This window comes from Heterocephalus glaber, unplaced genomic scaffold (genome assembly GCF_053883595.1).
Source record: "Heterocephalus glaber isolate CG9 unplaced genomic scaffold, H.glaber_assembly_v1.0 deba00001781, whole genome shotgun sequence".
Classification (NCBI taxonomy): Eukaryota; Metazoa; Chordata; class Mammalia; order Rodentia; family Bathyergidae; genus Heterocephalus; species Heterocephalus glaber.
In genome coordinates, this window is record NW_028258467.1 from 5,096,238 (window position 1) to 5,112,032 (window position 15,795).

The 15,795-nt window shown below is 44.6% G+C and overlaps 1 protein-coding gene across 3 annotated transcripts in view; it reads right to left on the reverse strand.

The window, feature by feature from the left end:
* Adcy9 (adenylate cyclase 9) overlaps positions 1-12,869 on the reverse strand; it is a 125,542-nt gene extending 112,673 nt beyond the window's left edge. For all 3 annotated transcript variants that reach the window (XM_004864770.4, XM_004864769.4, XM_004864768.4), the window contains exons 1-2: positions 12,184-12,869; positions 10,250-11,984 (exon numbers count right to left, since the gene is read on the reverse strand). In XM_004864770.4, the coding sequence (XP_004864827.1) occupies positions 10,250-11,942 (1,693 nt within the window). In that variant the 5' untranslated portion in view covers positions 11,943-11,984; positions 12,184-12,869. The remainder of the gene's footprint in view (positions 1-10,249; positions 11,985-12,183) is intronic.
* Between the last annotated feature and the right edge of the window lie 2,926 nt (positions 12,870-15,795).

A 15,795-nucleotide genomic window follows, 5' to 3' on the forward strand; every position in this document is an offset into this window, starting at 1 on the left:
TAATTGCTCTAGTTCAAACCTTAGGCAAAATCTCCAGGGCCACAAAGCTGAAGATTTTCCCATAATCTCTCAACTGTCAAGGGCTACATCATCCTAAGTACCTCAAAGCTCTAAGGACCTGAAGCAACCCAAGAATAATGACTGAGCCCCCAGGGTTTTCAGTAAAGAAACTGCCAAACTCACCAGCACAGTTTAACCAGGGCAAGCTATCAGTGTTTTGGATTTGGACACTTGCCCTTTTTAATTCGAGAAACTGACACAATCATAGTCCCTGGTGTGTTCTGGGTTTCAGAACTGCATTATACAAGATACGCACGACAGAAGAGTGTAGGAAAAAAGAAACACCCTTCAGTGCAGTACAAAGTATGACTCATCCCGGCAAAGATTTGGTTCTTATTGACTATGTCACTATGCCAATGATGGCGAACCTTTTAGAGATAAGTGCCCAAACTGTAACCCAAAACCCACTTATTTATAACAAAGTGCAATTAAAACTGAATACTAAGGTTTTAATTTAGAAAAAAACAGCTCATACATTAACATCTTTTGTCTTAAAAACAACACCCATGCCATAGGTTCACCACCACTGCACTATGCTAATAAGTGCTCTGCTTCAATTACCTCATTTGATTCTCCCAACCAGCCTCTACCAAATTCCATCTTTCCTATAAATTGTAAAGCCTCCAGGCAGCTTATCCCAGGTCCCACAGTTCAGAAATTGCAAAACTGGAGAATTTACTTCAAATGTATCAGAAACCAAACCCCGTCTACATAACCAATAAATTGTACTGCCAAAGGGTGAGTCATTCAAAAATAAATTTACAAAAACAAAGTTGATGTTTTTATCATGACCCCTGAACACCAACAACAAATATTTGGCAGAATCACAAAGGAATTTTAAGGATCGGATAAGAAAAAGTAAATGTATGAACAAAAGTCATTGGCTACTTCCACAATAAATGTGACATGTCTGTCATGATTCCAGTTTGAGTTGTTTCCTCCCCAAGTCAATGCATGTTTGGGTAGGAATGTTTTGGAATAAACAAAAACACTCCATCATCATGGCTAGGAAGTGTGGGTCTCATGGCTGAGAAGTTAGGCTCAGAGTGAGGTCTCTGGGACCCCAAGGATTCCCAAGACCTCTATGAGGTCAAAACTATTTTCAAAATAATGCTTAGACATTTTTGATCTTTTGAGTCTTGAAATGCATAGTAATGGTGCAAAGGGGATCTATGGACAGGGGAAAAGGGGAGGGAGGGAATAGGAAGGGAAAGTAAAAAGGACTAAGATGCAATAGGTATGTGTACCAACTTCTAATGATGAATGCATTCATTATTTACTGCAAACATGTACTAACAAAAAGAAAAGGCTACAATGAGTAAAACTACTAACACTCTACCACCAATCAAGGTGGAGGCACCAAACTATAGTAGGTATCACTGTATATTCCTGACCACTGCACATCTGCAAAAACAAAATAATCTCACTGAAGAATATTCCTGACAAAGCAGTAGAAATGAATGACTGTTAAATCTCAAACTTGAGTACATGTCTATTTAATAGTCTGTGTGATAAATGTGAAATAGCCCTATAACACTTGTGTTGCACACAAGAGTAAGAGTCCCACATTTGTCAGAAAAATCAGCTATGCAACTGCTGGATTGGTGACTTTTTTCATGGAATATCATAGGTACTTGAGCTACAGACAAACTATGGTCATTTAGACTGGAGTAGTGGCAGAATATTCCTGATAAATGAATGAAATGAGCCTGTCACATAAAGGAAAACCATTGACAGTCATTGTTGACAATTATTAAAACTCAAGTAAAAACTAGAATTTTGGAAAACTTCTATTAGCCACTATGAAGTCAGCATCTCCCCAATATTTTAAGGCTTTCTTGATGCCAGCACTTAGAAGATCTGTATAACTCAAAAAACAAAATGACCAACACATTAAGTTATAAAGTCATACCTGGGGAGCAAATCCAGTCAAAAATCCAATGGATCCACTGCCTGCCTTGCAAACACAAGGTCCCAAGTTCGATCCCCAGTACCAAAAACAAAAAATCCAATGGAGTGTAGTAAAACAGCATAAAAACAACTGATAATAGGGTTTCAGGTCCCATGTTGCAAGTAACCATTAAGGAACTACCATTTTAACCTTTAAGAAAATACAATTATCTAAAAGGCTATTAAAATGCTCCTTCACTTTCCAACTACATATCTGTATAAAGCCAGATGTGCTATACATCCTTCAACACCCAGAAGTACAGTGACTACAGAAGCAGATAAAATCCAGCTGACCTAAAAATGGTTTAAATTTTTGTTATGTATGTTTATTTTACAATTTTTTTAAAATTCAGTTTTTGAGGGGCTGAGGATGTAGCTCAGGGGCACTGCACCTGTCTGGCAAGCTCAAGGTCCTGAGTTCAATTCCACATACCACAAAAAAATTAATAAAAAGGAAAAAAATCAGTTTTTGATTGATACACATAGTAAACAGACTTGCAAAAATGTAAAGTGGTGCCCCTCTTCTCATCAAATTTCTTTTTATTTATTTATTTATTTTTGGTACCAGGGATCAAACTTGCCTCTTCTTTTTAATATAGTTACTTTCTGAAAGTTATTTTTATTAAAATGTATATATTAATATGAGATGGGTATAACAGGTTTACTTTGTTTTGAAATAAATTAAATATTTGTTTAAACTTCTGAGTTTGTTTCAATCTCTAATATGGTAAATATCAATAGATACCTTATATAAACAAAAGTTCTTTAGTGTCCCAAATAATTTTTAGGAGTATAATAATTTTCCTGAGACCAATAAGTTTGAGAACTACCAACTTAATCAAAGGCTCATAAGCCTGTCTCAGCCCCAGGATGTCGGCCCATTCTCAAATCCATTCCTGTTCCCCAGCTCTTCACCCTCTGGGCCAAGGCTGCTGCCACCACTATTGCTGCCTTGGCTGCTTCTGCCTCCATGCACCACCAGTCTCGGGGGTTCCTGGCTATTCCAAGGGACTGTTTCTCCACTTAACTTCATTGAGAGCATGCTGAGCACTTTTTACCAGTACAATGCTGGAAAATACTAGGGAAATGCAATAAAAACCTGATTTCTAAGAGTGCTTGCTTTTTATAAAGTATGCTTTCCTTTGCCAAAGTTGACTCAAGTTTAGCCACAAGTTAGTTTGGCAGGTGCTGTTCACCAGGTTCATTGGCAGGCTAACAACAATGTCAATGCCTTCTCCAGTTTTCCTAGAAGAAAACTTACCCCTTCCCCTGGCAGGCCTGGCCATCACTGAGGCAAAGGCTCCCTCTAATGTGGCTCAGTGCCTTCCCTTCTGTTCTGAGAGACACCTGAGCCTGGAAGTCTACAGTTCACATGTCAGACTCCTTCCTGTTTAAAAAACTCACATCCCTTTACAAAATCCTCACCAGTGATGCTAGATCCTATTGAAGAAGGACTTTAGGTTTGTCCTATGCAAAGTCTGAATGGTAGCTAGAGCCAAATGGGCAGCATGCCACTCAGTCTAGCTCTTCCAGTGGTCGGCAGCTTCCGACCATCACCAGGAAAGGGGACCTGCAGAGTTCTAATGATGATCATACTCATACAATACTGGAATCCCAATGGAAATACCCATACTGAGATCACCAACCAATAGGCACACACAGCCTTGTGCACATATGTGGAAAATTCAATGTGTTTTTCCAAGATTATTATTTCATAACAAAGTAGATAGGCAACACTGATCAGTAAGTAGAAGCAACATTATTATTTGTACCAACCTTATTAGTAGACTAGAACCTTGAAACGACTTGCTTTATTTGTTCCTTTTTAATTTTTCCTTCTTAGTAATTCTACCTGAAAAGATTGCCTTCCTTCCTTCCACATTATGCCAGCAAGTCAGAAAACATTATCTTTAACTTCCTCTGAAAAAGGTTAATTCTACCCAGAAACATCTTTAGAACTAACAGTTGTGTGCAACTTAAAGGAAGCCACATAATTTGGTCCCAAAGAGCCTCATAAAAGCTGTCACAAAGGTTCCTTGAGCATCTACTCCACAGCTGGTTGTTGTCTCCCATTCCAGTTGTCAAGCCACATTTTCTGCTTTATCTTATCTCTGCCACTTGGTGCCCAAGTGGCATGCATAAGACCCCATTCAAGAATGCAGGTGTAGCTAATTGTGATGGCATATGCCTGTAATCCTAGCACTCCAGGAGGCTAAGGTAGGAGGATCTCCATGAGTTCAAGACCAGCCTGGGCTACACAGTAAGTTTGAGGCCAGCCTGAACTACATAACGAGACCGTGTCTGAAAAAACAAAAGAAAACAAAAGAATGTAGGTGTGTTAGTCAGATTTCCATTACTGTGACCAAATATCTGAAAGAAAAAAAAACTCAAGGGAAGACAGATTTATTTGGGCTCCTAGTTTCAGAGGTTTCAGCCCATGCTCAGCCAGCTCCATTACTTTTAGACCTGTGTCAAGGCAGAAACATCATAGCAGAAGGGTGTGCCAGAGGAAAGCTGCTTATCTCACTGCAGCTGGAAAGCAGAGAGATACAGAGCCAGAGAGGAAGGGGTCAGGAAGAAGATATAGTCCCCAAAGAGCACACCCCCATGACCCACTCCCTTCAACTAGGCCCTGCCCCTTAAGTTTCTATTATTTCCCAATAATGCCATCAAATTGTGAACTCATCAATGAATGAAGTTAAAGCCCAAATGATCTTAACATCTTCCAAAGGCCCCACCTCTGAACACATGTGACTTTTGGGGGACATTTTAGATCTAAACCGTAATAGTAGGCAAGCAAAATTTCCAAGAGGAGAGACAGAGCTGTCAACTAAAGAGTTGGCACCATGGTCGACCAGGTTACATGCTTAGATGGGGACAAGCCATCTGTGCTATCAGAGAGAGCAAGGGAAGCACCTGCACATGTAATGGCACCCAAAACCACACCTGGCTAGGGCTTTTAGCTGTCAACTGACAGGCTTATGCCTATGGGACAACAGGGAGCCCAGACTTCCAGTGTGGGACAGGTGCTGTCAAAGGATTAAAAAATAGAGTGCTTCTATCCACACAGACAGGGACCAGGTGGGAGCCCTTCTGAGTGCCACCTATCAGCAAAGACAAACGTCTTGGTCACAGAGGTAGCCAACAAGTGACAATCTACACAAACACACCTCCGTGGATCTCTCCTCAGGGGCTCTACAAGGATAAAATCTGGCCATGGTAAAAGGGTTTAATCTCTATATCTAACAATGCAATCTGTACCTGACATTCTTCTCACAAAGATATAATGATCAGTGTTGACTGGGAGGGACTAAGCATTTTGATGCTATCTTCCTATTATCTATACAGGGAGGAGAAGATGGATGGAGATGTTTTCTAAGAGTTTCACTTTCTGTCCCTGTGACTCTACATCTATGACAGGAAAAACCAGCAACTCTGGATAATACTGTTCATCTTTCTGGTTTCAGCCCAAAGCCAACCCACTTGGGTGTCAGGCTGCATCCCAAATGCTGTCAAAGGGCCTCTCTTCCCATCACTCAAATCAGACAATCTCTCCTTATCTTTAATAATTCTTTCTGATTCTGTGGGTTATTTCTAAAATCCTAGCCCTATGCTGATCAGCATTCTCTATCAGTGACTGTCTATCCTGTATTACACACACACACACACACACACACACACACACACACACACACACAGATTCACTCCACATCTTCCTCCCTTATTTCCTCCCCTTAGAACTGAACAAAAAACAAATGTTATATTTTATGGGGCCGGGTATTTAGCTCAGTGGTTTCCCCGCCTGCTGTGCAAGCACAAGGACTTGAGTTCAATCCCTTGTACCAGAAAAGAAAAAAAAATGTTGTATTTTACTTATTGTTAGACTCTCCCATTGACTCTACCATGGGAGCTCCAATTATTAAATCAAAATTCCTGCTCCTCACTTTGAGGGCAGGGTGGGAATTTTCATCTATTTTCTTTACTCTTTTTTTTTTTTTTTTTTGGTACTGGGGATTGAACTCGGGACCTTTCATTTGGTGAGGCAGGTGGCGGAACCACTGAGCTAAATCCCTGGCCCTCTGTTTTCTTTACTCTTGTATCCCCAGAACCTAGAACAGCACCTAGCACAAAATAAATAATTTGCTGAATGAATGAATGAACAAATGAATGAACAAACAAGCCTGGGGTTTCAGGCCTGTTTCATATTCTGTAACTCGATTCTACATTCTCCAGTCACATCACAGACAAATCAAAACATCTCAATCTTGGCGGGCATGGCGGCACATGCCTGTAATCCCAGCATTCAAGAGGCTGGGCTCGGCAGGAGAACTGCCACAAGTTCAAGGCCAGCCTGGGCTATATAGTGAGTTCCAGGCTTGCCTGAACTGCATAGTGAGACTGTCTCAAAAACAAAAACAAAACAAAAACTTAATCCCTCCTGTCTCCAGACCATCTCCAGGTCAATTCCAGAAACTTAAAAGGCTGTCTCCCATTCAAAAACAAGTCCTTGCCTCCCTGTCAGTCATTTAAGTCTGGCACAGTGTTATCAAGTTGATCTTAATCTGCTTACACTTGCCCTATCATCATCTCCACTGTCACTGCTGTCACCTTCATTCAGGCCATCACTTCCCTTCTGGGATTTGCTCAAATAGCTCATTCATCTCCATTCTCAGACCCTTCCAGGACATACTCCCTAGAACTGAAAGAGTAAACTTTCAAAACCTGTGGATCAGATCACCCAAGCCTTGTTGTTAAGGTCCATCAGTTTCTCCTCACCTATAAAATCAAGTCCATACTCCTTCTCATGCTACCCACAGCCTTCCCCCTCCCAATCAACTGTGTATGATTGCCCAGTTCCACTGAGAAACACAGTTCTATGTCTGTGTCATCTGCTCTGCACCCAATGTTCTTCCTTTATCACTTGGAGAGACACAGCTTGATCTCAGAACCTATTCAAATATTTACCCCTCTCTAAAGTGGTCCCGACTCCCAGACACACTCCATGGCAACACTGGTAACTGGGAGCTCACCAAGGTCAGGAACTGTCTCAGTCCATCTTCCCAGCCACAGTGCCAGGTGCACACAGCAGGAGCACAATGATTTTAGAGTGAGTGAGTGAACATGTAGAAATAATGAAATACCACACTACTGTAAAGCCTATTCAAATGAATGAGAAGGAAGCAGCTTCCTTTCATGCTCCCAGGGTAATTCTGGAATCCCTGTCTATCCCACTGATGTTCACGTCTACAGAGTCCTCTGTTGGGTACTTTTTAACACCATTTTCAGGAAAGAGGATAGGAGGTAAAGGCTAACACTCAACATCATCCAAAGAAAATATCTGCCAAAACCTCAAAGGTAAAAGGCTGAGGTAAATCTTGCATGGATAAGTACAGACATATGTATGAAAGGGTCTTCTACAAACTATGCTATCATCTCACATTAGGAGCTGTGTGCTTTAGTACAGTTTCAAAAAGGCCCAGGAACTTGTATAGACATTCTATTACTGGTGTCCTGTTCACAGAGGTTTTCAAAATGAGCCGAAGAAAGCAAAAATCACAGTCTCAGAGAAACAGTTAAAGAAAGAAATACTAAATTTTAAAAAATAGCCAGGCATGGTGGTGTACACCAGTAGTTGCAGCACTCAGGAAGCTGAGGCAGGAGGATCACTGTGAGTTCAAGGCCAGCCTGAACTACGTAGTGAGACCCTGTCTCAAAAAAAAAAAAAAAAGTTTAGCTAAACTTATCTTTTCCTATATCCAGCCAGTACTAGAATTTTTCCTTTATAAATATATAATGTATAATAAAAATGTAAAGAAAAAGTTAATTTGCCAAATTTACACTCTTCAAGGTCAAAACAACAAATTCCTCCAGCTTTTTCTTTTTTGGTCAGTGTCTTTGAGACTTTTAATCTATAAATAAAAAATAAAAGTTACCAATAAATTAACAAATGGGGAGCTGGGCATGGTGGCGCACACCTGTAATCCCAGCACTTGGGAGGATGAAGTAGGACAACTGCCATGAGTTTGAGGCTAGCCTAGGCTACATACTGAGTTCAAGCCTACCCTGAACTGCACAGTGAGACCCTGTCTCAAAAAAACCAAACACATAAAACCAAAAAAAAAGGATATTGCAAAAGATTCAATGAATTGGTGACTTCCAAACACATTTAATAATCTCATCTGTTTATATTTCTGATTCAAGTAATATACTACACAAAGTACAACTTACAAAACTGCTATCACTGTCCTTCGGCCCAATATATCTGACTATTACATATAATGCTGTGTACCACTGCCTGGAATTTATCCTGTAATCCCTGATGACGGAGCCTGCTACTCTCAGGTCCTAAAGGTAGCAAAATACCTAGGAAGGATTACACTCATACCTCCCTCCACTAACAACACCTTCAGGTCCAGGAGCAGGTGCCATCCTCATCAGAAGACACTTGTCACATCAGACTCTTTCAAATGAACTGCAAAGTGCCATTTCCAACCCCACCAGTGCAACATTTTAAACTAAGTCAAGAGAATTCTTAGGTGAAAATATTTTGCTACTACATCCATAAATTCTTCAATAACTAACAAAATAAATACAATACAGAAAAATCAGGAGGATAAACCATCCTTGCCAGATAACAAATAAATAAATGATATGGAGAGCTCAGATCACAAGCCAGAGAAAGAAAATGCCCTTGGGCTGGGATTTAGCTCAGTGGTTCCACTGCCTGCCTCACAAGCATAAGGTCCTGAGTTCGATCCCCGGTACCAAAAAAAAAAAAAAAAAAAGAAAGAACAGAAAATGCCCATCAAGCATACACTGTTATTCCAAGACCAACAGCCTGTACAAGCCCTAACTCAGCCACCTGCTGTCTCTGGTTTAAACTATCACATCTGCTATGTCTGATTTAAACTATTGTTTTGTTTGTTTGTTTTTTGGTACCAGGGATCAAACTCGGGACCTTGCGCTTGCATGGCAGGCTCCAGAACCACTGAGCTAAATCCGCGGTCCTAAACTATTATTTCTTCTTCTGAGGATTTCCTCTCCTGGGGCCTTTAACTATGTAATTATGCAGCATGTGGACACCACAAAACAGAATATAGCCTTATGAATGTAGGCTTTTAAAATTTAAATCAATGTCATGTTCTCTACATACTTCTAAAATAGATATTCCCTTCATTTTTTTTATTTTCTGGAACTGGGAATTGAACTCAAGACCTTGCACTTGGCAGGTAGGTGCCCACACCACTGAGCTACATCCCTGACCCTAGATCTTCCCTTTAATCTGAAAGAATTTTAGTTTAAACTGTTTAAAAGAGGGTGGGTGAGTCAGAAATGTAGCAGATTTACTTAGAGTCCTTATTTTTTGGTTCCACTTATTTATATATCACTTTCCAGAACTCAAAGATTTTTGTCATTTTTAAAAATAAAAAATAATAATATAAATCACCCAGTAAAAATATCAAGAACAGTTATGAGTTTAAGATCAGAGACAAGAGGTCAGATATAAATCTGAGAGGACAGAAGAGGGGGACAAAAGAATTCCTTGGGTGCCTTTTTCACTTTCAAATCATATGGTAGCTCATAAAATTCAACATTCTAAAATGCTGGGGTCTATGTGGTAGGACAAATATCACGATAAGCATCCCGACAAATGAATGATGAAAGCCAAAAATGCAAACATTGTTTAAAATGAGAGATATATAATTCCATCTAATTCTTGAGGGTCCTGCAGGGCAGAGCCAACTTCTATCCCTATTTTGACATCAAGCAAAGCAAGACCTGGCAAGGAGAAAGATTTTAATCTTCACAGTTTTGTCAAAAGGGATGCAGAATCATTTGCATGGGATTTAAGGGTGAGCAGATGAAATGCAAAGGCAATTTCTTGAAGTGCTAAAAAGTTCTGACTGCTGAAGGGTTCTGATATCCTTTTATTCATGGGACTGTCCCCAGAATTTCAAAAATGTTAACAGTCAATTGGTAGTGTGTGCATTTTCAAAGATCTTCCTTCTAAAGGTCACACCTAGGTCAGTGCTGTCTCAGTGTCCCTGACTAAAGCATGATTACATCTGTGATATTTGAGTCACTAGAGAAAAAATTGCACTGATCCTGAGATTCCCGCATGGTCAAGTATTCTGAGACAGCTGAGCAGCCTTAACACTGATGCTGCAAACAGATTTTTTTTTAATTTAATGCACAAAGGATAGAGGAGAAAAATGATGAGGCAAAGAAATGCACATACCTCTCAACTGGTCAGCAACCACACTCTGGCCAAGGCGTTCAATAACTTTCCCATCTTCCATTTTGTACCGGTCATCTAAGTATTTTGCAGTGGCCTCAGAAATGTGAACTTTACCAGCCACTCCCAGCTGCTCCATGAGATTGGCCAAGTTTACATCATTGGACCACACATCAAATTTAAACCTCCTCATACCCAAGATGCCACACAACACAGTCCCCGTATGAACCCCGACTCGCATGTTCACCATTTCTTTCTTCTCTTGGCAGAACTGTTCAATGGCTTTTATCATCCCTAAGCCCATTTCGATACAGCAGTAGGCATGGTCTGCTCGGGGCTCAGGACACCCTGCCACACAATAGTAACAGTCTCCCAGTGTGCTGATTTTCTCACATTTGGTCTCCTCACACAGCCGGTCAAAGCGACCAAACAGGTCGTTGAGGAGACCCACCAGGGCATGAGCAGACTTGTTGGCACTCATCTTGGTGAAGCCCACAATATCTGCAAATAAAATACTGACTTCTTCAATCTGCTGCATCTTAAAAGGGCGGAATGCTATTGGAGCTTTCTGTATGGAGGACTTTTTCTTCCTGTTTTTGGGGCTGGAAGTAGCATGCCTCTTGACAGAATTCTCACTCTCCTCATCCCCCTGTTTCATTAAGTCATCAGCAATAATTCTTGGCATAACAGAATGAATCATCCTCTCTTTGAGGGCTTTTTCTACTTCTAGGTCTTTTCCGTGCATGATGGATTGTCCCACCTTGAGGAAGGTGCTCCTGGACCTCACCTGAGACATGACAAATAGGTGGATCCCAATGGCATGAATGCACACGTGGAGCAGGGCCCGGCTCAGCAACTCCCAGTGCAGGGCCGGGACTTCAGGAGAGGGGAAGCAGTCTTCATCTCGGAAATGATAGCCAAAGGTCTCAAAAAGGACAGAATAGGCCACCCCCAAAAACAAGCTCAAGTACAAAGGTAAGTGCATGACAGTATAAAGCAAAAAGAGCACTTCGATGCACATGGAAAAGCTCCCCACTTGAGACAGGCAAATGTCTGCGGGCCTGGCTGTAGGAGTACGATTGGAGCTGTCAACTCGTCCTGAGAGAGGCGTCAAAACCTGAAATTGCGCAGCCAGAGTCAAGGCGAACACCAGCAGGGTGAAAGCCAGTGAGGTCCACGAGTAATGCCGGGTGTACAGCTTGGTGAAGGTAAATAGAAAAAAGCCCACGCACACCACCAGGAAGCACAGAGGGGGAGCCATCATGACAATCAGTTTGGACCTCATGTGGACAGCGAAATAGATGCTCCAGAGAAGGCAGGCGAAGCCCACGTAGAAGAGTGCATACCGGAAGCGGCGCTGGGTCTGCGGGAAGCAGCGCTCCAGGCAGGCTTCCTCCAGGTTCACCGAGTCGAACTTGGGATCCCACCACCGGCTGGATGCCCGCTCGAACAGCTGGGGCAGCTTCCTCTGCCTGCGAAGGCGGCTCCTGCCGCCCACCCTCCGAGGAAGCCCCCCGGAGTCCCCAGAGCTGCTACAGCTGGAAGAGATGCTGTACTTGCAGTGCTTGGGGTGGCTGTTAGAGGATAGCTGCTTGGGGTTTATCTTGACCCTTACGCTGTTGCTGTCTCCGCTGGAGTCGCAGCTCACCTCAGTACTGTGGTGATGCAGCAGCTGCTGGTGGGGCGGGGAAGCCATGTTGCCAGGCTCTCGAAATCTTCCCAGCTTGGTCAAGGGTACCTGCGGCCAAAACGACGATAGTCAGAGCCGCCTCGCTACACAGACACCGGAAGGGCACGCGACCTGTGCCTGTCCCAAGTGCGGGCTCAGGTGAGAGACTTAGGAAGGTACCATATACTCAACAAAAACCGCCGGAAAAGGCTAGTTATTGCCCTAACCGCCCCACCTCCGAGGCGGCCGAGAACCGCTCAGGACTGACCTGGTGCTCCCGGGGATCCGGGCGCCGCTGCCGCCCTGGGTCCTGGGTCCTGGGTCCGGGACACGGTGCGCACCCCTTGGGCACACTCGCCCGCTGGTGGCGTCCGCGCCGCGCGCCTCCAACTGCGGCTTCAGAGGGAAGTTCAGTCCTTGAGCACTCCGGGAGCAGCGAGCCGCTTTCGTAAAAACAACTCCAGCGGCGAGCAGCGCTTCATCCTGCAGCAGCAGCAGCGCCGGGTGCGTCAAAAGCGCGCGGGCCGGACCTGCGCTGCTGGCCTTGTCCCCTCCTGGCGCAGCCGAACCCCGGCCCGCGCCTCCGCACTCTGGCTCGCCCTGCCCGCGGCAGGGGGCGCACCCCGGCCCGCGAGTTTGCCGAGCCCGCGGGCCCCCGTCGGAGCAGCCAGTCTAGCGGGGCCTGCTGCCCGCAGCCGAGCGCGCCGCACCCCGCTCAGGGGCCGACGACACTCCGGGTCGAGTCGCGGACCCCTCCGCGGGCGGCAGTGCGGGCTGCGGCAGAGTCGGGCTCCCGCGTCGCTTCGCCGGCCCGGACGCCGCGCCCACGCCCCGGGGGCCCTGCCCGAGCTAGCGATGCCGCCGGGGCTGCGCCAGCCGCCGGCTTTCCCGCGGCCGCTGCCTCATGTCGGAAGAGCAGCCGCAGCCACCTTCTCCGGCCCCCTCCCCCTCCCGCTGTCACTGACAGACGCGCGCCCGCGCCGCCCCTCGCCCCACCGCAGCGCGCAAGCGCGGCCCTCGCACGCCGCCGCCAGGACCCGGACACGCGCACGAGCCGCGCGCCGCTCCGCCTTGGAGCGCGCCGGGCCAGGGGCTGCGGGCGGGGTGGGGCGGGGCGGGGCGGGGCGGGGCGGGGCGGGGCGGGGCGGGAGGTCGCTGGGTTCCGCCCTCCGCCCTGGGCCGCGCCGCGCCCTGGCCGCCAGCTGTGGAGAGACAAACTCCCAGCAGCCTGAGACCACCTGCCCGAAGAGCGAGCCCGGGGGCCCTGGCGAGGAAAAGAGTTGCTGGGGCACAGAGTGGGAGCAGCCACCTCCTGGTACATCGAAGTTTTCAAACATTGAGTTCGCCTAAAGGAAGGCCCCCATTCTGCAGCAATGAATGCATGCCCCCTGTGGCACCCAGGCTCTCTGAACCTGCTCGCCCAGCGACCACCACAGGCCAAGCCCCGCCTCTGGTGGCCTCGAAAAACGAGATGCCACTGAGGACCACCTCCAGCCGCAGGGGGAGTCGGCCTCCATCTGCGGGTGACTCTGCCCCTGGTCTTGAGCAACTTTTTTTGTTGTTTTTCCTTTTCTACAAATGAAACTTTGTGGTAAACAATTCTTGTGGTAAAAATCGGCTTCCATAAATAGTCTGCACTATATAATATTCTACACTTTCCAGCACCATCCTGACCCCTTCTCCTTCCTATACAATACAGCAAGGGGTCTTTCCCTTCCCTCCCCTCCACCTGCCAGGCCGATCCTGGGGAAGCCCACACAACACTGTGGAATTAAAAAGTATGAATGTAAAATATGGGTTATCCATACAATGGAATATTATTTAGCCTTAAAAAGGAATGGAGCACTGATGCATGCTACAGATGGGTGAATCTTCAAAACATGCTCAATGAAAGAAGCCAGATACAAAAGGCCACATATATGACTCAATTATAGGAAATGTCTATAACAGGCAAATCCATAAAACTGGTGGATGCTAGGGGATGGGGGAGGAAGAATTGGGAGGTACTGCTAATGGGTTTGGAGTTTTCTTTTGCAGTGATGAAGAAGTCTAGAAATAGAGGTAATACAACATTGTAAATTACATGGTGGTTGCACAACATTATGAATGTATATAATGCCATTGAATTATACACTTTAAAATGCCTTAAGTGATAACTTTTATGTTGTGTATATTTTACCACTATAAAAGGGGGACTAGCCGGGCGTGGTGGCACACACCTGTGATCCCAGCACTCAGGAGGCTGAGGCAGGAGGATCATGTCTCAAAAAACAACAAAAACAAACAGAAAAAGTAACATATTGCATTGCAGTAGTATTTCTGTGAAAAGGGCATATTCTCAGCCTAATTATGAGAAAACATCAGATGAACCCAAATGAGACAGTCTACAAAGTAACAAGTACTCATTAAAAGTGTCAGGGTCCTAAAAGATAACTGTCTGAGGAAATGTCACAAATTATGAACTGTCATTAAGGGGATATAACAACTAAATGGAACATAGGATCCTGGTTTGGGTCATGGAACAGAAAAGGATAGTCAAGGGAAAACTGGCTTCACTAAAGTCTGCAGTTTAGTTAATGGCACTGTGCCATTGTTAATTTTCTGGTTTTGAGCCTTGTCCTATAGCAGAAGCTGAGCATAGGGTACAAGAAAACTCCCCTGTATTTTTGCAACTTTTAAGTCTAAAATTATTTCAAAATGAAAAACAAACCCTTCTTGAGCATTAACTATGTGTACTTTTCATGAATCTGGGTTTGAAAAGTAGGGTCCAAGCTAGTAAACAAGACAATATTGGTAAACTAACAATGGCCAAATGTGTTGGAAGAGCCAGAAACTACTGGACACTTTCACTTGTGATCTATTTGGTCCTTACCACAGTTCTGAAGTAGATATTATTGTTCCTCATTTAGAGATGTGAAACTGGGTATTCAAGAATAACATGCCCAAAGTCCCACAAAGGGCAAGTCACAAGTTCACGTTTGAAAGCAGACTTCTGAGGTCATGACACTCTGAATAGCCCAGCCACCACCCTCGTAAGCCTATGGTGATCCAGCATCACCTAGCTGAGCAAGAGGCCCTGGACATGGAGCTCACAACTTCCATTTTTCTCCATTAATGCAATGTTCCCCACTTCCTAGTTTCCCCCAGACAATAGGAAAATTCACCTGTTTACAGTTTTCTTCCCCTCCCCAAATCATTTCAGTCTACTCACCATTTGTGGTAACTTTTGCATTTATAAATTAGTTATTTTGGGCTTTTATACATGGCTAATAACCATATCCACATCCCTCCTTTCTTGTATGTCCTTGTGGAAGCAGTTTTGCTACATTCCCTGCTGTTGAAACCTTCAAGCTGCCACAGACTTCCCAACCTCCAGGTTAGGGTGTGAGTCATTCTATAAACCCTTGGGTTGGGGACATAGTATCTGGCACTGTGCATTAGGTCCCAGGGGCACATTGAAATGTCATCCCTATCTCTAGAGGGCAGGGAAAGATGTTTGGAAAGGATCTGGGTTAGGAAGGTGGAATAAATTAGGATTGGAGACAGATTGGATATGAGAGAGAAGTCTACAGAGGAGGTTAACCACATTCTCACAGTGTCAGAACCCAGAGGGAAGTCACCCAAGAATTCTGGGTCCTTTCTCTCCACCCTCAAAAAACATAAAGGTTTCGGATACTCAAAGGGTATGGAACAGATGCAATGGCTTTCTCCCACCATCCAATCCAGGTTGCTGCCAAATCTCCAGGGTTTTCTCTCCATCAGAGACATGCAAAATTCCCATCCAGATGCTATGTGAATCAGAATGTGTCCATACAAACTCTACAAAAGCTTACGGAAAGTCTTGCCTGTTCAAGAAAGTCTTGCCTCTCATTCTCACCCT